Below are 23,822 nucleotides of genomic sequence, written 5' to 3' on the forward strand. Positions count from 1 at the left end.
TGTCCCTGACGCACGCACACAGGACTCCAGCAGCTCTGGAGTGTCGTGTGTAAAGAGCGATCTGTGCTCAGTGAGAGACTGAACTGAAAAGGAAGCAGGGCGCCTTCCTCTTCCCTCTCGGTGAATCTCACCCTTTGGCTCCCACCCCTCTCCAGTATGTGCCCAGTGCTCTTTGCTGCCCCAGCAGAGCCAGCATCCTGACTGGAAAGTACCCCCACAACCACCACGTCGTTAACAACACTTTGGAGGGGAACTGCAGTAGCAAGGCCTGGCAGAAGATCCAGGAGCCATACACCTTCCCAGCCATCCTCAAGTCGGTGTGCGGCTATCAGACCTTTTTTGCTGGGAAGTATTTAAACGAGGTATGTGGAATGATCTCCTTCCTTACAACAGCATTTAATTAATGGGGATTAATTTATCTCCTTGGTATCATCAGCTCACGTCATGCTATTCAACGGTTTGGTTCTATGCGGCTTTTGCTGATCCGCCCATTAATTAGACAAGCACAGTGTGTGCCCAGCTCTGTGGTTACTTTCTTTTCACAGAGCCCCCACAGCATCTATTTACAAACTGTCCTAAGTGTTGGGACATCTGCCCCGCTCCCCCAGGACATCTGGGATTCCTCAGTCATGTGGCTGTCACAGTGTCTGTGTTCCATTTCCTCTTTTTCAGTATCAAGGGGGAGGGGACTAAACACTTTGCTCACCTCTGAATTAGAACAGCTCAACCTACAGCACATTTTTTGACCTGCAGAGTGAGGTCAGACATAAAGCGAGCCCAGCTTGTGGAGGGTGTGTGCTGAAAGGACAGTGCCCCGTGGGCTGTGAGGCTGTGGAAGCATAGGGCTGAGTGATTGATGCTGGCCTCCTGGGCTGTGTGGGGTGTGGTGCCTCACTGTGGCCCACCACTCAGGGCTTCATAGCCCCAAGTGCACCACCTTGACTTGGTTTTCTTAGAATATATGTTAAAAGGAAATGATGCATTGGGGGTGTTTGGGGTTCTCTCTAGTGATAATTAACTGGGGTGCCCAGGGGAAGATGTGTGTGTTTTCTGACTTTCTTTTCCCGTAGTAGCTACAGGTCTTCATGTCACATGAATTTTCTGTGTCCCTTCCTCCCTGTCATTTTAGGGGGGTTGTGAACTCTGGGCTTGAGGGTGGATGAGTCAGTTTGAAAGAATCATGAGAAGCAGGAAGACACTCTGTATTGGGGTTGGGGCAACTCGATAGTCATAAGGGAAGTTAGGCTACTTCACATTGAAAGTCATTTGAGGGGAACAGTATAGTGCGAGACATTCTTCAGAGATTCCGTTCTCCCTTCAATGGGCAGTACTAAACTGTATTAGATGGGGGGGAAGGGGGGAGAGTGTACTGTGATCTCTTCTAATAGTTTTACCAAATAAATGTAGCCTCAAAAGTAGATGTTATAAGGACGGCCAAAGTCACAGGCAAGCAGGCAAGCAAGGGTCTGATTTTCTTGGCTGTGAACGACCAATCTAAGTATCTTTTAGATTATTCAGTTGTAGCTCAGCACTCACCCATGAATAGGTCCCACGTAATGTCCAGATGGCAATATGTTGGGCTGAAAGACCACACATCTCCCAGAGCTACTGCAGTGCCACCACAGTAGAAATGCAGCTGTGGACACACTCTGTGGGTGAGTTTGCCTGACTGTGTGCTAACAAAATCATCCGCACTGACATCTGAGGTCTGCATAGCTCACATTTCACAAGACAGTCTTCTCTAGACAGCGCTGTACATTTAAATGATTGAATGGTACACTGGCCATCCGAGACAGCTGGCAGGCCAGGTCAGCACAGCGACACGCACAGTTACAGACTCTGCTGAGGAGAAGCCTTGGGTCACAGGGTTCGTTATGCGCTAGGCCGTGTGTTTGGGGAAGCTGTGCCCCTGTTGTCTCAGGCACTGGCTGAAAGGTGTTCTCGGTTGCTGGTTTCCCTCTGGACTCTCTAAGGAGCTCTAACACCCCGCTCTACTGTCCTTCCAGTATGGAGCCCCAGACGCAGGCGGACTGGAGCACATCCCCCTGGGCTGGAGTTACTGGTATGCCCTGGTAAGTGGCTATGGAACTGAATGACTAGACTCGGCCCCATACTGGCACAAGTGTTCCGGCAGATGATTTGTCTCTCACGAAAGGCTGGTGAGTCACCTCGTCCCAGGTGGTTCTCCTGCCATTAGTGGTCTGAGCCACGTCTGGTTTTTAAAACAGCACGGATTAACGAAGCCCTGCTAGTCTATGACAGTGCTCCTTAACCCCAGCTCAGGGTGACACAGGCAGGCGCCCCTCTCCTGTCTTGTCACCTGTAAACAGTGCACTTTAGCCAGCAGGAAGTCACAGTTCGGCTTTGAATAGTGACCTCCTCACAAATTTTACTTCCTGTTTCACATAGGAAAAGAATTCTAAATACTATAACTACACTCTCTCCGTCAACGGGAAGGCACGGAAACACGGCGAGAACTACAGCGCGGACTACCTGACAGATGTTCTGGTAAGTTCTGAGGCTCAGCAGCCCCGCCTCACACATGACTGCTTTGTCTAGACAGCAGCAGATATGTATCGGCAAACAGAAATGCGCAACGACTTGGTCTGTCTGCCAAAGAATATTTCCAGCTTATTAAAGACCTCTAGGCTGTTTTTCTCTGTATATAAGCCAAGACACAAGTCTCATATTCTCATAATCCAGAGGTAAATGCCTCTGTCTGCGACTGTGGTGGCCTTTACAGGCCTCTGGGCGAGGCTGGGCACAGGTGAAGCCCTAGCGTCAGGTGACTCCTCCCCTCCTCACACGTTTCTAAGGAAACTTTCTGCTGAGTGTCCACCAGACAGTGTAGCGCATGACATAGCAGATGTTCCCTGGAGAGGGCAAAGACCAGGCCCTTGGAAGGCAACCTCCTCCGGCTGGAACTCTCACGTGGGCCGTGGGGGCGTGGCTATGTACACGCAGTTATTTGTTGCAATCACTTCCTACTTCGAGAGGCGCTGCTGGGTGACATAAGGCAGAAAGGTAAAGCATGAGAGGTCGCTTCTCAGCAGACGACTGAAGGACGGGGGCAGGGGCGGGGGGGGGGGGGGGGTCCGGATGAGGAGGAGGGGGCAGCGTGACCGAGCAGGGCTGAGCCAGGGAGAGGGGATGCAGCTCATTAGGTTTGGTGGGGGGCAATTTTACCTGATGAACCCTCCCACTGGCCCCTCCTACCATTCTTTTTTTTTTTTTTAAAGATTTATTTATTATTATATCTAAGTACACTGTAGCTGTCTTCAGAGGCACCAGAAAAGGGTGTCAGATCTCATTATGGATGGTTGTGAGCCACCATGTGGTTGCTGGGATTTGAACTCAGGACCTTCGGAAGAGCAGTCAGTGATCTTATCCGCTAAGCCATCTCTCCAGCCCCCTCCTACCATTCTTTAAGGCATCATTGCTATAAATTAATACTAAAATGGACAGTTTACTATTCCGCACTGTTGGCGGGTCTTATAAGGTTAAGGTCTCAGTTGCTCTCCTTGGTAGACTTCTCAAGCTCCACACCAGATGTGTTATAGCAGCAGTGTGCTGCACATGACCATGAAATGAAAGAGATTAGTATCCACACTGACCCCGCCTGCTCTCTCTGTCTACCAAGAGAAACCTCCCCATTGGATGCACGGTTGCTAGGACGGTTGCTAGGCAGGCCTAGGAGATGACAGCTCTCTGTGTGTGTCAGGCCAACCTCTCCCTGGACTTCCTGGACTACAAGTCCAACTCTGAGCCATTCTTCATGATGATCTCCACTCCAGCGCCCCACTCACCGTGGACGGCCGCTCCGCAGTACCAGAAGGCTTTCCAGAATGTCATCGCACCAAGAAACAAGAACTTCAACATCCACGGCACGGTAGGTACCTCTGATCCTCGAAGCGAGCGGTCCGGAAGCATCAAGCCTTGGAAGCGGGCTCCTTTGAGCTCTCCTGGGTGGACTGCTGTACCTGTCCCCAGTATAACAGATTGTAGAAATGTTCTTAAAGGTACAGATCAAGTCCCTACCACACATCCTGTGAGCAGCTAGAAGAGATCCCTAGGAATGGGAAAGGCACTACGGGTCAACCAGGAGCCGTTAGCATGTCTCCTGCCTCCTCTGTCCCGGAAGTAGCTAAGCCAAGTCTCAAGGACATTCACACGTGATTCTCCCCTAAGGCATAGGATGGAGAGAGGAGTCACGTTCAGTGTGCAGGTAGCAGGGTGCACACAGCCCAAGCAGGGGCCTCATCAGTTAACAGCACTTGTCCCTTAAATTTACCTAATATGCCACTCCCTTTTCCTCATTCCCCTACCCAAGGTACTGGGTGCCTGGATTCCTGGGAGAATCCTGTCAGAATATTTCCTGAAACTTCAGTCCACATCTGAAGGTTCTTTCTCCCTCCAACAGAAGTCACATTTTCAGCAACGGAAACATTGCCACACACCATTCTCCCCTTCTGCTCACTGTCTCCCAAACTGTGTTCCTCAGTTTGTTTGGTGAGACACTGTCTCTCTGGGTAGACCACGCTGGCCTCAAACTCACGACTATGCCTTTGCCTCCTAATTGCTGGGATCAGAGATCTGTGCTACCGAGCCTGTCTCCTCAGAGTACTCCTCAGGCAGTAACTTATGCCTCCCTTGGCTGAGCGTATAAGGAGATCGCCACTGCCTGAGTCTTACCTAGAAGTCACGGCACTTGTAGCGATACAGAAGGAGTCTTAAAGTCAGAGCAGAAGCCTGAGTTTCTCTCTGTGAGATGAGCCGGATGCTGTCCCTCCTGCTGTCCTCCGTAAGGAGGCAGAGGTCTCAAGCCTTGATTGTGGTAATGATTTAAATATAGAGAAACATCTGCACCCTGGGCCACAGCTCGGGCGTGTGCTTGTTGAGGTAAGTTGAGAAGCTGATTTTGAGCTAGTGGACTGGTCTCAATTTTGTGTTCCAAAAAGAGTTACTAGAAGCATTTTAATATTTCAGTATTACTGAGTGCAGTAGTTCCAGTCACGCACGAGCTGATGTGAGCCTCCATCCACAGGGGATTCAAGAGCGAATTTCTGAAGCCTCTTAACCAAAGAACGGTTGGAGAAATGCAGTTTTATTGTGAATGCTGATAGCATCTGAGGGTCCTTTTGTTACTAAAATGTGGCTTATATGAAAATAAAAGGGCCCTCCAGAACTGGACCTAAAGGGTTTTTTTTTTTTTTTTAAGATTTCATTTTTATTTTTAAACGTTCAAGCATGTGTCTGCCTTTGGTGTGGGTTTGTTTATGTGGGTGCAGTACCCAAGGAGGCCAGGAGAGGGCCCAGTTCCCCCAGAACTGGAGTTACAGGCGGTTGTGAACTGACCGGTGTGGGTGCTGGGGACCAAGCTTACGGCCTCTGCCATTCCAGTCTCTGCAGAACTTAAAGTTTTAAATTCAAGTACAGGATTTTCCCCAGGGATATCAGTCTCTTGAGTTGACAGACCTGTGGATAGCAGGGCCTTACAGGCAGAATGTAGAGAGAGGTAAGTTAGCACTTGCCCATTTGTAGCCATAGTTGACATAGGATAAATTACTAGCTGAACCTCACATTAGCAGGGGGCACTCACAAAAGTGTCCCGGTGCCTCCCAGCAGAAGGCTGTGAAGTGGTGGAGTTCATTGAGAGGCTGCCAGGCTGCTGTAGCAGCTCAGGAGGAAGAGGCAACCTGAGGTAGTCCTACGTGGCTTCAACAGCTTCGAGGCAGTTTGCTAAAGTATGAGTGAGCCTTTGTGTTACCGACTCTTGGACTCTCCTAGTGTGACCATGGTGACTTGCTGTTAACGTTTGTTTCTTCTGAATCTTAGAACAAGCACTGGCTAATCAGGCAAGCCAAGACTCCCATGACGAACTCGTCAATACGCTTCTTAGATGACGCCTTCAGGAGGAGGTGAGCACAGACACTCTGTTCTCAGTGTGGGGCTCTGAGAGCAGACAGGGAGGTGGGCCAGCAGGAGATATGCTCTGGGTCACTGCGCCTCACAGGCACGCAGACATGCCTTTATGTTCATGGGCGTGAGGTACCCTTTGGACCCCAAGACTGACTAAACCATCCATGTTAAGACCTGGTAAGGAATATGACAAACTGGAACTATTTGCTTGACATTTTTCCCCATGCTTAAAGAAAAGGTTATATAAAAATCAGCCCATGGAGAGATGGCTCAGCGGTTAAGAGCACTGACTGCTCTTCTGGAGTTCCTGAGTTCAAATCCCAGCAATTACACAAAGGCTCACAACCATCTGTAATAAGATCGGACACCCTCTTCTTGTGTGTCTGAAGACAGCTACAGTGTACTTACATATAATAAATATATAATAAAGTAAATGTTCTAAGACTGCAGGCCATGTGTCCCAAAACAATAACAGCCTTAGACAATATGGAAATATTGCTGTGTGCCAATAAAACTTTATAAAAACAGGCAATGAGCAAGACAAGCTTTGGCCTCTTACCTTAGACCAGTGCCTAGTATTTGGACTATTTTAACAATATTGTAGCACAGATTTATCTGAACCAATCTGTAGTAATCTATACTGAATAACCATCTTTCCTTTCTGATTAGCTCTGTTCTCATACAGCAATTATGAAAAGCCTGATTTCTTTCTTTGGAAACAGACTTGATGAAGTTCTTACTGTGTTCTGGGATGTGCAGTGGTGGAGCCTGGGGGACAGGGTTGAGCATTAGCTGTTTGCTTTCCCCGGATGAACGTTTCTGTGCGGCCATTGCCCCTGACGGGCCTTCCACCTGTGTCCTCCAGGTGGCAAACCCTGCTCTCAGTTGACGACCTTGTGGAGAAACTGGTGAAGAGACTGGACTCGACCGGCGAGCTGGACAACACGTATATCTTCTATACCTCAGACAACGGCTACCACACAGGTGAGGGCAGGCGGGGTGAGTGCTGTCACGCCCTCGCCGTAGCAGCTAGCACTGTACAGCTGCGCACCCGCCAGGCTGAGGCGCTCATCCTCAGGACTCCTCGGGTAGAAAGCATTGCCACACAAGAAGCCGGGCTTCTGTATGCGCTGTGTGAGATGCTAGGCCAGCTGGTCTCAGGCAGGCGTGCAGGATCGTTTACCAAGTTAGAGACAGTGTGGGAAAGCGAGAAGATCTCGCATCTGTAGGGTAAGTGGAACATATCTGTAGGGTAAGTGGAATGTGTTGCTGTAGACGGGGAAACGACGTTTTCCTGCAGTCACAGTTTGATCATTAATCTTGTGATTTGGAGAGTGACTCTGGCTTCTGAAAACGGCAGTGTGAGTGAACTCCGTGCCTTTGACTTCCAGCCTTCTAGCGTGGACCCTGATAGCTACAGACATGTTTTCTGTCTTCTGTGTGTACACATTTGCTCTTGAGTTAGCACTAGGCTTGCTCTCACTCGGACAGACTGACTGACACAGCATCTGTTACGTTATCCTGTGGGTATCTTAACAGGCAGCGTGGAAACTGGTGTGGCCCAGGGGGGAGGGGAGTGGGGTGATGGTGTGTGCTGTTATATTACTTACTGAGAAGGCTGAGGCAGGGGGATTGCTTGAGCCCAGGAGTCTGAGGCCAGTCTGGTCAGTGTAGATCCTGCCTCTGCGTGGCAGAGAGAACTAATAAAAACCTCCTTCCTGTCTTCCCACTCAAGGTTTCAGCTGCAGAGTCCTTCCTGCCTTCCTTGTGTTTTTCTGTGTGTGTGTGGTGTGTGTATCTCTGTGTGTGTGTGTGTGTGTGTATCTCTGTATGTATGTGGTGTGTGTGTATCTCTGTGTGTATGTGGTGTGTGTATCTGTGTGTGTGTGTATGTGTGTGTATATCTGTGTATGTGTGTGTGGTGGGGGTAGGGAAGTCAGGTGGGCTCTGCAGTGCCGACATTTAGACTGAGCTTCTTGTGCACGCCCGGCAAGGGCGCTACCGCTGACTACATCCCCAGCCCGTGGGTGTTGGTTTGAGCAGGGTCTCGCTTCATCTCTTAGGTTGGCCTTAACCTCGTATTCCTGCTGCCTTGACCTCCAGAGTCTTGGGATCCTGGGGTCCCATGGGGTCCGGCTGCTTCTCTAAAAGCTTTGAAGCAGCTCCCGGCACTTAGGAGTACACAGATGGTCCCAGGCCCATCTAATTTATCAAGCAGATAACGCCCGGAATTTCGAGGCCTCTAAGCCTCAGTGCTGCTTACTGATGGCTCAGGAAAGTGCTCTTCCTATACAGCACTTCTTATCCCAGCTTGGCTGCTTGTCCTGTGAGGCCTTGCGTGCTCATTCCCACTCAGTATTTCCTGTAGCCTGGTAATGAGAGCTGAGGCCTGGCGCGGTTGTACCTTCAGGCCAGAAGGCTGCCTCAGAGATGCAGAGCTATCCCAACCATCTCAGGCTGTGAGGCCCACTGTGTGGCTGGCTCATAGGGGTGCCAGTGTTGATGGGTGGTTTACAGGGTGGCCCTTTCCTATGACCCTGTCATTGCCATTCCCTTTGCAGGCTGTTGCTAAAACTCTCCTCAGACTGAACTTGCCAAGCGCTGACACCTCGCTCTGTCCTTATTGTGGTCTGTGGGCTTCGGCAGGAGGGTCTTTTCTCGTTCCGTGGCCCTGCACTGCAGTGCTCAGGGGACAAGGAATGTTCCTCCCTTATTTGGCAGTGATGACGTTCGCCCAGGTCTGGCCACGTCCACATAAATGAGTGTGTATTTGTCTTTCACCCCTTCCCAGACATTATTCTCAATTTGTCCTATTTAGAACATGTTCTTTTTAGTTATTCATCTAGTAACCTCTTTTTTCTGTGTCCTGTGTTGAAAAGAAACTGAGGAAAGTGTAAGCTCTCTGTTATAAACCTAGAATTAAGGCGCTAGAGATGGCTCATGGTTAAGGAGAATGCTTCCAGAGGACCTGAGGTCAGTGCCCAGCGCCCATGTCAGGGGCCTCAAGGCTGCCCATCCCTCCAGCTCCAGGAGATCCAGCATCTCCTGCACCTCCTAGGGCGTGCACACATGTGCCATACGTTACACACACACACAGAGAAAACACACATGAATAAAAAATAAATCTTAAAAAACAGTTACGACAACACCTTAGTGTTTCAGCTCAGGCTGCCCTGGCTCTGTGCTGACTACGTTTTGTTGCAGGGCAGTTCTCTTGACTCTGTGTTTTCTTGCAGGGCAGTTCTCTTTGCCAATAGACAAACGGCAGCTGTATGAGTTTGATATCAAAGTTCCACTGTTGGTTCGAGGGCCCGGGATCAAACCAAACCAGACCAGCAAGGTAGGTGCCCAACCGCACCTGATCCTGTGTGTGGAGCATGTGGCTTGAGAACGTGGCTGTCCCTCTTGGCGAGGAAGGCGGGCCATATGCTCTTCTGCCTGTATGGACCTTGGGAAGAGTGGCCTGTTTGTCCTGTAACCGTCCACTGCCCTCTGTGGATTTCCACTGCCACCTCATTCATTTCAAGATTTACTTCCAGCACTGGTGACTCTCATCAGAATCACTGTGTGAAATTGTGTGGGATTTCTCACCAGTTTTCATGTGAGTGCGTGTATGTTCTGGGTATGAATGTAGGCAGGTACGTGCATGTGTGTATACATGCACCTGTACATGAATACATGTAGGGGCCCAAGGTACGAACTCGAGAAGAACAAAAAGAAAAAAGGGTTCTCTAGTTTTTTTGTTTTTGTTTTTATGTTATTTTATTTTATTTTTTGGTTTTTGAGACAGGGTTTCTCTGTATAGCCCTGGCTGTCCTGGAACTCACTCTGTAGACCAGGCTGGCCTGGAACTCAGAAATCCGCCTGCCTCTGCCTCCCGAGTGCTGGGATTAAAGGCGTGCGCCACCACCGCCCGGCTGGGCTCCCTAATTTTCATTGGTTAAGAAAGTGTTTTCTCTTTGCTATCAGTGGTCCTCCTTCATTCATACTGGCTCACAAGTGGGTGTTGGTTCATTAGAGAGTTCACTGGAGCTCTCTCCAGAAAGCAGCCGGCTCTTCCACCTGCTGTTGCTTGTTTATATAAACCTTAAAGGGAGAAGCTTATGACTCTTAGCATTTCTTGAACTTGTAAGATTTTATTTCCCAAGTTCCTGAGTCTGCACATCAGGAGCGAGGAGTGTCTAGGGATGTCCCCTCCCTTACCAAGGCTTTTCTGCTCTGTCCCCTTCTGTCTTGTGATGTGCAGCATCTTCTGTTGCTGCCATTGGTTCAGAGTCTTTCCCAGCCTATCTCGTTGAAGCACTTTGTTCACAGAGGCGCTGGCCACTTTTCTCTAGTGGTCAGGAGGTGACAGTATGCAACCCTGGCTATGTCTTCTCTCTTCCTGAGTTTGCATCATCACCTAAGCTCTGAGACCAGAGAAAAGGAGCACACACATAACTGGGTGGCCCAGACATCGGGGTAGTGGGTGCTCTGGGCTGTCCCCACCCTCCCCTGCTTCCTATGTCAGCACTCTTGGTGCTTCACTGTTAAACTGTCCCCAGAAAGGTGGAACAGCCCTTCCTACCTGTCATACAAGTCCTGGCTTTCTCAACAGGCCAGCAGATCTTAGTGTGTCTTACTGAGGCTGGCTTTTGATCTGAGTGTAAAGTCCATATTAGTAGGTAGGTGGTGCCCTTCTGAGAAGCATGGCACCTGGGACATCATGTTCTGTCAGAAAGAAACTGAAAGGGAGCGGAGTGACTGTGTCCACCAGCTGCGGGAAGAACAGACCGTTCCTTCTTCTCGGCCGCTTACTCATGCCACGCAAGCGGGGAGGTCAGAGGCCTCACCTCTCTAAGCAGGGTCTCTGGGGGAAAGTATGTGGGGCCTTGTACAATTGGCCAGGACAGGGGTATCGGAAGATACTTCATCTGCAGACTCAGGAGATACAGTGTTGACAGTTGTAGGAAATTCTTTTTTTTTTTTTTTAAGGTTTTTTTTTTTTTTTTAGATTTATTTATTATTATATGTAAGTACACTGCAGCTGTCTTCAGACACACCAGAAGAGGGCATTAGACCTCATTATGGATGGTTGTGAGCCACCATGTGGTTGCTGGGATTTGAACTCAGGACCTTTGGAAGAGCACTCAGTGCTCTTAACTGCTGAGCCATCTCTCCAGCCCCTGTACTGGCCTTGACAGTGTTGGAGCCGACGCTTCGGTGCCAGGCTGGGATCGGGGAGGAAGCAGTGCTTCCTTATGTGAGGTGTCTGGGATAGAGTTCTCGAGAACTCCACCATTCCTCACTCATCCCCGGCCATTACAGCCCCACAGAAGATACCCACAAAGGCCAGAACGGGTGTCAGATCCTCTGCAATGGTCTCAACTTGTGGGTTATGACTCCTTTGGGTCATAGATCAGATATCCTAAATACCAGATATTTTACATTACGATTCATAACAGCAGCAAAATTACAGTTATGAAGTAGCAGTGAAATAATTTTATGGTAGAGGGGTGGATCACTACAACTCGACAAACAGTATTGAAAGGTCACAGCATTAGGAAGGTTGAGAGCCACTGCCCTAGAACTATAGTTAGAGGTACTTGTGAGCCACCCGATATGGGTGCTGGGAACTGAACTCAGGTTCACTGGAAGATCAGCCAGTGCTCTTGGCCACTGAGCCATCTCTCCAGCCGCCTTCATCTCTACTTCAGTGTGATACCCAAGCTCCTTCCTAGCTACGGAAGCTAAGGGCAGATCCACCCACAGCAGCTCAGCCTTTGCTGGTGCTAGACCCTCTCAAGTGCTCATAGCTCTTTCGAGCCTTCTGGGATGTTATGTGACTTGCTTGTAGTAGCCCTGCTTAGGATGCCTTGTGGGGTGCTGTATGCCGTGCCTTACCCAGCCCCTCCTGGTTGGCTTTAGTGTCTGGAAGCCCGCTGTGTTCTGAGAGGACTCACTTTGTTTGCACAGCTTATCAGAAGCCTGTGTGAGACCAAGGTAGACAATTCCCACTTGACTTTTCTGCTCACAATCTGTAACTACATAAGGTCTCTAGTCTCCTTACATAGTGTGGGCAGATTTTGAAGCCATCTGCTTCATAGGCAAAATTCCTGCCCTATTTAGAAGACCCATGTGTGTGTGTGAGAAGAAAGTATCCTGAGGACATGTGTTGTGTGTTTGTAGTGCTTTTTTTTTTTTCCTTGGTTTTTCAAGACAGGGTTTCTCTGTGTAGCCCTGGCTGTCCTGGAACTCACTCTGTAGACCAGGCTGGCCTCGAACTCAGAAATCTGCCTGCCTCTGCCTCCCAAGTGCTGGGATTAAAGGCGTGTGCCACCACCGCCCTGCATGTTTGTCATTCTTAAGCCATCGTAGTGACTTGATTTGTACTGGAATTGCCAGCCTTAGCCACTGAGCAAAAGGCCATTAAACAGCGTCTCCCATCCTGCAGCCGTGGTATTTGAAGGGAGTTTTGATGAGACTAACAGTCACCATTTTCATTCTGGGCTCTTAGTGCTTTAGCTCATACAACTTATCTTGTACCCTGCTTTGACTCCCAGTACCAATGACACAGGCTCCTCCGCACACCTCCTGGACTCCCCGGGCTCATGTTTCTCCTATGGTGATCTCTTCCTTGTCACACCCAGACACCAACTGTGAACCAAGCTGCTCGGTTCACCCCCCAACCCCCAGGGCCTTGAAAGAAGGAAGCCGACCCGTGTCTGGGGGGGGTCTGGGTGATCTCTGGAGACAGCTCCAGTGTCTGGGGGTCTGGGTAATCTCTGGAGACAGCTCCAGTACACTTTCAGTGACATAAGGACTGCTGCTTCCTGAAGTGTCTCCATGGAATGGCAACCCATGACAGCTGCTGAGAGGTGCTAATAGATTCAGAGCCAGGTTGTGTATCAGGGCTTTCCCAGCCACCAGGAAACCTGAGCCCCGACCCACAATGCTCTGCTCCTGCCTGTCATACAGACCTTCCTATGTGGTCTTAAATTAAAAATGACAGTTACTTGATTTTTTTTTCAATCTCCCTGTTTGGTTGCCTAAAATGGCTGTCTTCTCCACAGTTTCAAAGACATACTTTGTGTGTAACACGTGAGCCTTAGTCAGTGTTCCTCGGGAGCTGGTCACCGAGTTCTTTTGTGTTTGTTTGCTTGGTTGGTTGGTTGGTTGGTTGGTTGGTTTGGGTTTTTGGTGGGAGTTGGGGGGCAGACGGGGTCTCACTATGTCTCCCTGGCTGTCCTGCCCTGACTGTCCTGCAGCTCACAATGTAGACCAGGCTGGTGTCTGTCCCCCAGAGTGCCTCCCAAGTGCTGGGATAAAAGGCCTGAGCCCTCATGCCCGGCTTCTCAGCTTGGTTTCTTAGACAAGGGCTCTCTGGCCTGGGGCTCACCCTGTAGGCTGAGCTGCCACATAAGTGCGAGGACCCGAGTTTGTTCCTCAGAATGCACTTGAAAAAAGCCTTGGACTCCAGTACAAGGAGCCAGGAGCCAGAGGCTCTCTGAGGGTGGCGATCAGTAAGCCAGGCCCGTGAGAGAGAGGCTCTGTCTTAAGAATGACACCTGATGTACTCTGGCTGACACACACACACACACACTTGTGCATACACATATGCACACACAATGTAAAGGTTTTTACATGAAACTCACATAGCCCCACTGGGTTGAAATGGAGCCATGCTGCTTTAGAAGCTCAGAAATGTTGATCACAGAAGGAAAACCACCTTCTAAACCAGGAGAATATGTTGAGGTAAAAATGTAAGACTTTTGTTTCTGGTTTCTAGAATGCTTGTTTTAATATAGATATATAGCTATAGATTTTTTTTTATTTGTGTGTGTGTGTGTGTGCACACACACGCATGTGTCATGGTGTGCATGTTAGGGGACAACTTGTGGGGAGGGGTTGGTTCTCTCCTTCCACCCTGTGGGACCCAGGATTGAATTTAGGTCATCCACCTTAGTGACCAGCACACGGGCCCTAGAGTGTTTTCGGTAAAGCGGGGTTTGTGCTATTTAAGGAAACATGTTGACCAGTTAGAGTAGCTTTTCTGCAGCCTTCACAGCCTATTGCAAGACCGGGCGGGTGGAACACACCTGTATTCCCAACATTGAGAAGTCTGAAGGAGGAGGATCACGAGTTTGAGACTAGCCTGGGCTACATGGCACACCCTGTTTAAAGTAAATTGGGGACAGAGTAGGAGCACTGTCACTTTGAAGACTATAGCATGAACTCATCCTCCTTGCTTTGTTTGTGGGTGGGGGACAGCCTGGTCTACCTAGTGAGTTCTAGAACATGTCCTGAGTTGTAGTTGGATGTCTGGCCCTGGGTGGGAGAGCAGGTTTTCTGGAGGTGACAGTGCCTGGCTGCTGGTGGGTTGTTTAATGTTTCTTGGGTGGGAGGAGCATGAGACAGCCAGGCCTCAGACAGTTTGCTTCACTCACACAGATGCTGGTCTCAAACATCGACTTGGGTCCCACCATCCTGGACCTCGCTGGCTATGACCTGAACAAGACACAGATGGATGGGATGTCCCTGCTGCCCATTCTGGTGAGTTTAAAGCCACAGCCAACCCCGCACCGAGCTCCAGAGTTAATGCCAGGTGGACAGAGACAAGCTCCTAAACCTGAGAGGCAGAGAGCAGGACTGTCTCTGGCCTTGTGCTGGGAAGCAGTTCCCCAAAGGAAAAGTTTGACTGGACCACGTGTCACCTTCAGTCTCTGTATTCTCTTCCCCTCTCCTCCCAGGAAAAAAAAAAAATGGGTCTGAGAGCGTAGAGGTTGCCGACCAGGGAGAGAGCAGTGAGACACCTTCTGTAAGACTCAGGGATCGCCCGGGTCACTGTGCAACGATTACCTTAGAGTCGGTCAGAGAGATGCCTGTGCTGCTGGCAGAGTGGTGAGGACTAAGACTGATAGCCACTGTTGCCGACGTCTGGGGGACAGAGACTGCTCGCACACTGTTCATGGAGGGACAGGCAGATAACCAACCAACAGACCCATTTACTCACCTGAGTGTTAGCTACGGACGCAGCTACAGGCAGCATTGCATAGCATGCAGAGGCCCTGGGCTTGGTGTCCGGGACCAAAGACGGGAGGGGGAGGGGAGGAAGGAGGAGAAACATTGAGAGATGAGTGTTAGCCGCGTTGATGCGTCTCCTCATGCCCGTGGACACCCTCCCGTTGGTAGTTATCGATGTTACCTTAGACAATTAGGGTCTTGCTTTGAGCCTTCACACACACACACACACACACACGGGGAGGGGCCACACACACAGGCACGATACTGGACTAGATCTCTCTCTAGGCACTTTTTAAGATTCAGTTTTGTTTCCAAGCTGGATCCATATTGTTCCGGGCTTCCATTACCTAAAGGCATGGTGACCTGGTTGCCCGACTCTTCCCAGGAAGGAATGTTCTTTGGTGGCCTAGTTCTGTCATGTTTGCTGCCTTCGCACACGTGTCCCCAGTGACCTGCACGCTCACCCCGATGAGAATCCCCGTCATCCTGTATAAACTGTCGGTTTAGTACAAGCTGGCCGAGTGAGTGGAGAGCAGTATTTGCTCTCCAGTTTGCATTTACTTGTTAGTAAGGTGAGGCTCTCTTCTGTCATCTTCCTTCGTGTGCCACACAGTGCGAGAGTGGACAATCCCACATGGTGCATGAGAACAGACAGTTCAGTCGTTTCTGGTGTTTGGCCATCACAATCTGATTCCAGAGCATCCCGCCATCCCAGATCGTTGGTCACCCCTCCACTGTCTCTTCCCCGGCCCTCAGGCAGCCTATAACCCTTTACCTCTGTGGAGTCATCTACCCTGGACACACAAGTGTATGTGCAGAACAGAAATGCACAGGGTAGGGCTTCCCCTGTCTTGACATTCAAGGCCTTGTATAAGCTTGCTCCCATTCCCCACTACATGTCCTCAGACTGACACCACAGAGGCTCGTGGGCTTGCTAAGACCTGTGATTCAGAGCTGATGTAGCAGCACACTGAGAGACCCAGCCTGGGACCGGTGCTGCTCAGCTTCCTGTGCACCGTGTGTGTGTGTGAAACCCTGCATCAGCCACTAGCACCAGAAAGACGACCCTAGGACACGAGACGGCTGGTGTCACATATGCAGCACCCAGCTGCCAAGGAAGATGTTAGACTGACAGAAGGGTCCCTTCTAGTCTGGCCTCCCTTCGGCCTTCCTCTGTCCTTGGCTGATATCTGAAGCGGCCTTGCCCCTTCTCACTCAAGACCACCCTCTCTCTGCCCACCTCCTGCCTGTTGTTCTGCCTTGTGCCTCGGCCTCCCGAGCAGCTGGTGCTGCAGACGCCCCTGGCCCAGCTTGCCTGCTGCTCAGGGCCTGCTGAGGTTTAGGCCCTGGATCTCCGCCCCAGTCTGTTCCTACTTCCTCCTCTTAGATGCTGTGGTTCACAACCCACCTAAGCTTTTAAACCCTAGCTTGCTCCTGTCCTAGAGGCCAGAGTGTGTGTCCCTGTCTCAGTGCTGCCTCCTTTCTCCACACAGACAACGTGTGCAGAGAGTGAACGTGATGTGTGGGTTGTACGTCATCTCAAGGCCTCAACCCCACACCCCAGCACGGCCTCTGTGTGTGTGTGTGTGTGTGTGTGTGTGTGTGTGTCCTGCTGCCCAGGGCACGCAGAGCCTCTGCCAAGCTAGGCCCCGTGTGTTCTCCCACCTTGACCTGGAGCCACCTGCACCGCCTTGGCTTTCATCCCCTCCCGCTTCACATACTGCCCTTAAAGAGACAGTAAAGCGTTCCGGGCACCCAACTGTCGCTCTGAAGACCTTACGCACCAGAAAGGACAGTAGTGACTTTCCTACACATCCGGTCTTCCCATTCCCTTTGTTACAGAGTGAGCTGTCTAAGGCCCTCAGGCAGCGCAGTGAGAACTGGTGGTCACTTATCAGTCCGCGCCTCACGGGACCCCCACATCTGCTCTTCTTTCTAGAAAGGAGACAGAAACTTAACCTGGAGGTCAGACGTGCTGGTGGAATATCAAGGAGAAGGCCGCAATGTCACTGACCCGACCTGCCCTTCTTTGAGTCCTGGAGTGTCTGTGAGTAGCTTGTCTTTGATCACAGCTTCCTTACCGCAAGGCAGGTGCTGTTTAGACATTTTGGTCACCTGAGGGACCTGAATGAATGACGCTGCTGGCATCAGGCTCTCCCAGTTACATAGACACGCCCACACCCGCCAGCTTCTCCACCTCCTAATAGCAGAAGAGATGGAGTTTGTCCCTGTGGCTGTGCTATCACTGTGGCAGCCAGGCAAGCCACGGAGGTGACAGCAGCCATGCTGACCTGGCTTTGGGGACAGAGCCTTGGTTCTCCTGACAGCAAAGGTTCTGAGTATAGGACCCAGCCCACTGTGCTGCACACACATCTAATCTCTCGGAGAGCAGGGGCTGGGGACTTCTGAGCTCCAGGCCAGCAGGGAATTACAGTCAAGCTGTTTCGTTTTGTCTAAACTCTGAGTGTTTAAAGGGCACAGCACAACCACCTGTGGACTAGCAGAGCCTGTGGAGACGGTGGAGTCTGCTCCTCTGTAGTGCCAAGCACACGGGGCAGTCAGACAGTCCTTCAGAGTGTGTCTCTTTCCCGGTGTCTGCCTTCTGCCAGCCTGTGCCAGTGTTGCCACCTGAGATGCTGATGCTGTGTCAGAACAGTCCTCATTAACTTGTAAACTGTCCCTCCAGCAATGTTTCCCGGACTGTGTGTGTGAAGACGCGTACAACAATACCTATGCCTGCGTGCGGACACTGTCGTCATTGTGGAACCTCCAGTACTGCGAGTTCGACGACCAGGAGGTAAGGACCGTGTGCCTGAACACCCCTCCCACACCGCACCTATTGTTTAGGCTTGGTGGCAAAAGATGAGGCCAGAGCTCTACCCAGGGAAGGCCTGTTTCTTCTCTGCACTCCCCCTGGTCTCCTGTGGCTCACAAGGCAGCAAGTCAGGCTCACGCGGGCAGCTTCATTCTGAGTTTTCTCAATGGAGTCTTCTCCACTCACCACCTCCTCACAGTTGGCTTTTTCAGCAAGACACTTGGCCTGGTAATAGGGCTAACAGTGAGGTGCTTAGCGTGTACAGAGAGAGGGGCTGGCCAGCCTCTGACTTACCCAGGAGGACCGTCCTTGGGAGAAGGTGGGTCTTGAGCCTCACTGATAAGTGTGGGTCATCTGAAGGCTTCTGTGGAGGCAGGGGTGCAGTGTCCGCAGGTGCGCAGCATGTCCCGTCTGCCACCGTCTTCCTGTATGAAGCAGATGCTCACCTTGCTCTTCAGAACAGACCTGTCCTTCCTTACAGCTCAGAAGCACATTACACAAGCAAGCAAGCAGACATCACTGCGGCTGGGCTCTCCTGCCCCGTGTGTATCTATTTGATAATGTGTGTGTTAGTCTGAGGGCTGAGGCTTAAAGCCCTTAGAGCCACCCTTTACCTCCGTGTCCTGGCCTTCTGTTTGGAGAACAGTGTGCTGCAGAAAGTGCTGGTGTCCGCTGTGTAAATAAGGCCTTCTGCCTGTGCAGAACATCCCAGACTACTTCTTAAAATAGGGGATGACTGGTGTACCACAAGCCAGGATGCTTCTCACTCCATCCTGTTGCTTAAGGATTCTGAGGAAAACATATGGCCTACAGCGCTCCCCTTGGAGTAGCTGCAAATCTGTCTTATTGCTGAGGCCAGGCCATCGAGGGTTCACCTTGTGCTTAGCCTGAGGACAGTGGTCCTCCTCCTTCCTAACGCTGCGAATCTTTAATACAGTTCTCACGGTATGGTGACCCCCAACCATGCAATTATTTTATTGCTTCTTCATGACTGTAATTTTGCTACTGTTAGGAGTCGTAATGTGTATGTGTGGTTTTCAATGGTCTCAGGTGACCCCTGGGAAACACCAGTTGTGAACTGCCACTCTAAAGGGTCATGAGTCACTTTCCTGAAGATATGGGGTAGACAGGTAGCTGCAGATCAGCATGGGGCTGTGTGTCTAACACAAGTGCACCCTGACACAGACGGCATGCGATCACGTGTGGGGTCTGGGAGCCTTAGACCACATGATGGACAGGCCTTGGCTTTTCCTGTCCTCCTTCCATTTCCATTTAGAAATAACTGCCGCAGGAGGATTCTCTCAATATAACCTTCACTCTCTTCTTCCCTCCTTCCTTTCTGCCTCTAGGTATTTGTCGAAGTCTACAATATCACTGCAGATCCAGACCAGATCACCAACATTGCCAAGAGTATAGACCCTGAGCTTTTGGGAAAGATGAACTACCGGCTGATGATGCTGCAGTCCTGTTCTGGGCCGACCTGTCGCACTCCAGGGGTCTTTGACCCTGGGTAAGTGTCTTTCCTCAGTGACTCTGCCATTGCCTCATCTTGAGAGGCCAGGCGCTTCTGAAGACAGAGGGGAGCTAGGGGCTCCTTTCTGCTTTGAGCTGTGTTTGTTCTTCTGCTCTATTGAGAGGATGCTGCGTTCCCTCTGTGTCAGCTTGTTTGGTTGGGAAAATAAACTGTTTGGGACTTGGCTCTGTACCTTTGGTGGCTGCTGTGACTACAAGCTCAGCCCTGCTTTCCTGTCCCAGGGTTCTGCTTGGTGGCACTGGATAGCTCTGGCCCACCCTAGCCCCGGTCTGAGAGCATACTGCTTTATTTCTCAGAGTATTAAACACTTAGGAAAACGGGTGTCAAATGTAACTGACGTGGCTCACCTGTTGTTACCCAGCCTGCCTCACTCTGGATCTGCTTACAGTGCTGGGGCTGCAGAACACTGCCTGTCACTGCCCAGGAGTTCAGGCTGTAATTGAGTAGAGAAATGGCTCATGGACTGTCAAACTGTAGTCCGTACACGGCCAGGAACACAGAGTCCACACTGTCAGAAAGGGTTGTCGTACTGGTCATCCAACTCTCACCTCCATCCCCAAGGCAACCCCAGGGATCAGGCCCCAGCTAGAAATTGGTTTGAGACAGGTCTCTCTGTCCTGGAGTTTGTCATGGAGACCAGGCTGCCTCTTCCTCCCTAGTGTTGCTGTGATTAAAGGTGTTAGCCACCATGCCTTGCTAAAATGGAAAACGTTTAAATAGCTAGGCCACTGTGTAAAAAGACAATACATGTCGATCTGTCTAGATTAAACCCAGGACTGTTTGAGTGGAGTGAATGTCGTAAGCCTGGTCCACATGGCCTTTATCCAGTCTTCACCTTCCCCGATGTCTGCGCAGACGTCAGCTCACAGTGTTTATCAAACCAAATGGACTTAATGCTTCTAGCCGTGTGTTCTAGGCTGGTTCCAGGAATTGAAAGCTGTAACTAAGCCCTTGAAAGGCGAGTGGAGAAATCCCTGGGACTGTGACATATGGCCAGCAATCCCTGCTGGCTTAGCTGCTGGAGCACTGGCCAGCAAGAGCAGGGTGGCTTCAGGTACTGTCCTGTTTGTCCTGGACATCTGGAGCGGTCGTCGGCTCCCTAGAGCCCAGCGCATGCATGTCGTCATCATCAGACACAGGGTTTGCCCGGGGTTCACTGGCTGCACGGGTCATGTTTCTCCAGCGTTTTGTTTATGTTCAACCCTGATGCTTCAGTGATGAGATGCTAGTTATGTGTGCTCTCGTTCGCCCGAGTACGTAAATACCAACTGAGTTTGTTTCTAATTTATCATCCCAGGTTATTCTTTTCTGCCAAACATTTGGCCTTCCAGGATCCTCTGCAGTAGGGTCATCGGACTGGATCCTGTAGGCACAAGCTCTTAACGCAGCCACACACGTGTGTTGTACAGTGTCTGTGGCTGGATGGTCACAGTCCCAACCATAGCATCTGACCCTTTACAAAAGTGTTGCTGCAGAGATTGGCCCACAGGCAGTGGGAGTGTACATTCAGTGCCAGGTTCCTGCTCAGCTTATGGAAAGCCCATTTCTGGCCAGCCTGGATTCTATTCCAGCCACAAACCCTCAGCTGTTCCCACGGAGCACTTACAGGGAGGGTTCCATACATTCTACATGAATGCCTCTCTGTTTGATGGCCAGAGACAACTTGAAGTTGTCTAAATTCATGAGCCTGGCTCAAGCACACATCTGAGACCCGTGTTTGTGTGTGCGCCAAAGTGCCAGCGGCTAGAAAAGAGGAAGTGATCTCAGAGCTTGAGTGGAGCTTAAGTGAGGGTCAGCTCTTCCATCTGGATGCTTTATACCTGAGACTCGCTCACCTCCTGTAGCATGCCTGCCTTTAATCCCAGCACTCAGAAGCCTGAGGCAGCAGGTCGGGAGTCTTAGGCCAGCCTGGTGTGTAGCAGTTTCCAGGCCAGCCAAGGCTGTGTAGTAATGTTTTGTTGCTGCTGTTTTCTGAAGGACTCTCCCTCCTGCTTCTTGCAGTTAACCTTGTTGTTCTCCTCAGGTCACAGCTTGCATGGAAAATGCTCTCAGCTACTGAAACCACATTTATGTGACAGTCTCTTCCAGCCTTGCTCCCTCCTGGCAGCTCTCTGCTGCAGGATATGCCTTTGAAGTCACATGGCTAGTGAGCAGTCACTTGACGTCCTCCCTTTCCTTCCCGCAGATACAGGTTTGACCTGCGTCTCATGTTCAACAGTCACGGCAGCGTCAGAATGAGAAGGTTCTCGAAGCATCCTCTGTAGCAGCCTCTGCAGTTGGATCCTTGCACAGCCTTTTCCGGTGACGTGGTTGGAGTGGAAGCCCATGCCTCAGGAGCTCTGGCCTTGCTCTTTCAAGTCTTGTTTGAAAAATAACCCAGTCAGCTGACTTCCAGTACTGTGAATCCGCCCCTGTCAGAAGTGGCTGACCCTGTTTCTCCTCAGATGACAACCACCACTCCTGAGGTCTTTGTTCTCTCCTTGTCCCTTCATCTTGGCTGGGCACAGTATATGAGTCCCCACGTGGTCCAGTCTGGGTCTGTGAAACTCTTCTGATAATGGCAATACTTTCGGGCAGAGATAAAACCTTTTGGTATTCAGCTAGCCCCCAAATCAAAAGCACTGTACAGCATTTCACACCAAGCCCCTCACCAAAACACACACAGGTGTGAGAAGAGCTGCTGTCTGTGGACACGTAGAGAAAGGACATTCACGACATCCCTGTGGTGTGGGTAATGTGCAACGTGTTGCCCAAGCTCTGCCCTAAGAAGCGCTCGGCTTCTCAGTGGCTCCAGCCACCTGAGAGAGCCCAGAAGTATGGTGGAGAAGGAACCACCAGGGGGAGGGCCAGATGTGCTTTCTGAGCGAGCAGACCTGGCTCTTGGATCAGTGGGCTGAAGGGCCGCACTTAGAAGTGCCTGTCTGGAGGGTTCTCAAGTGTCAGTGCCACACATGTCATCCTGCCTGGCTGCAGTTAGCTGTCATTGTCACTGAAATAGTGTCGAGGGGAAGGACCAGCTGCCTCACCCACTCCCTGCTCTCACAGAAGCGCCAGTTTCCAGTCTCCAGTCAGTATTCCCCTGGCCGGCTTTCCAGATGCCCTGGACGGCATTCTGTTCCTTAAAGTCCAGTTCCACCCTGACGTCCACAGAGGCAGCCCAGAGTGGCGAAACTCGGTTCCAGCCTGTCATAGGCAGTGAGCGGGTTTAGCTTTACACAGCCTCTGCCCAGCTTTAACTTGTAAGACAGCTATGAGTCACTTTGAGAATTCCAGAGGCCATGTTGGGGGGGGACAGCCATTGAGTTTATTCCTTTACCTCATGTGAGCCCGGCAACTTTGGTGATACTGAGAGGCCAGCAGGTAGTGGAGTGGACACCTCGGCCGTGGCCACTTTAGAGGGGGAAAAGTTTAAGTTTTAAACTAAAAGTTACAGAATTGAATGTGGATACCGGCTTCATTCACCCCACTTGGATTCTAAACATGACCAGTGAAGTAGTGAAAGCTGACCACAGTTGTTCCCAAATAAAGGTAGGCAGCTCCTACCAGGCCTGGGATTGAGATGTTATTGTCTTCAGTTTTATAGCTGACTCCTGAAAGCAGGTGACATCAGAATGATAACAGCCAGTAGGCTGCAGTAGGTGTTCCTACCTCGAGGCCCTCAGACGGAGGTGACACAATAGGGTGGTGGGACACGAGATCCTCTCTGAACCTCCTAGTTGAGGAACGTTCCTGCAAACATTCAAGTAGACCTTCTCTAACAGACTGCAGCATGCATGGCCTCCATCCACAAGAGATGCACTGCAGGAGGCCGGCCTTGCTCTCTGTACTCAGAGTTCTGAGGTCTCCTTGGAAGGCCAGGTATATGTGCGCCCGTGCTCTTCAAAAGGGAGACCCATTAAAGCCAACATGGAATGCAGGGACTTCGCCTCAGAAGGTTTCCAGTTTTAAAACTGCCCCTCAGATACAATTTCAAAGTAGGGTACACATTAGAGTGTCTTTGAGTTCAACCAGTTGGTACTGTTGCAAACACCTTTTGAATTGCCAGCGCCCCGGGTCTTTGTATAAAAATAGAGTGGCTATGGAAGTCACACCTTCATCTGTGGAAGTGTTCTCAGACGTAGGGGTGTCTTTATCTTATGTTTTCTAATGGAGGATGGCAGCCCAGCATCCTCAAGACAGAGCAAGGGGTATCAGCTGATTGCCGCGGGACTGATGGGTGTCCTGGGACTCTCTAGCTCACCAGCACTTTGCGCTCAATGGACTTTGTAAATTCTCATCAGCTGTTGTAGAAGCTGCTCTGCCCGGAGCTGTCATCTCAGCCGCTCCCTTAGAAAGTGCCCTTCAACGGACCCTGTTCACTGCTGCACTTCTCAATGAATTAAAACTGACTTCTGCTCTAGTGGCAATGTGTCCTTTGTTTTTAGTCCACAAGTGTTGATTCTCACAATGTATAAGAAGGGGGCTGCTTCGTGGAGTTCTGTAGTTTTGTGGTGCTAGGGACCAAACTCAGGGCTGACATAAAAGGATCAGGTCAGCACTGTCCCCCGGAGA

At 50.7% G+C, this 23,822-nt stretch overlaps 1 protein-coding gene across 1 annotated transcript in view; it reads left to right on the top strand.

Annotated features, from left to right (window-relative positions):
* Gns (glucosamine (N-acetyl)-6-sulfatase) overlaps positions 1-23,670 on the top strand; it is a 33,157-nt gene extending 9,487 nt beyond the window's left edge. Inside the window, exons 3-14 of the mRNA XM_021173548.2 lie at positions 156-362; positions 2,007-2,072; positions 2,410-2,508; positions 3,722-3,889; positions 5,836-5,918; positions 6,785-6,903; positions 9,156-9,259; positions 14,350-14,451; positions 16,862-16,969; positions 17,609-17,719; positions 19,087-19,247; positions 21,457-23,670. Coding sequence (XP_021029207.1) covers positions 156-362; positions 2,007-2,072; positions 2,410-2,508; positions 3,722-3,889; positions 5,836-5,918; positions 6,785-6,903; positions 9,156-9,259; positions 14,350-14,451; positions 16,862-16,969; positions 17,609-17,719; positions 19,087-19,247; positions 21,457-21,535 — 1,407 coding nt within the window. The 3' untranslated portion in view covers positions 21,536-23,670. The remainder of the gene's footprint in view (positions 1-155; positions 363-2,006; positions 2,073-2,409; positions 2,509-3,721; positions 3,890-5,835; positions 5,919-6,784; positions 6,904-9,155; positions 9,260-14,349; positions 14,452-16,861; positions 16,970-17,608; positions 17,720-19,086; positions 19,248-21,456) is intronic.
* Positions 23,671-23,822: the final 152 nt, after the last annotated feature.

Source organism: Mus caroli, unplaced genomic scaffold (genome assembly GCF_978045245.1).
Source record: "Mus caroli unplaced genomic scaffold, Mus_caroli_1 scaffold_9, whole genome shotgun sequence".
Taxonomy (NCBI): Eukaryota; Metazoa; Chordata; class Mammalia; order Rodentia; family Muridae; genus Mus; species Mus caroli.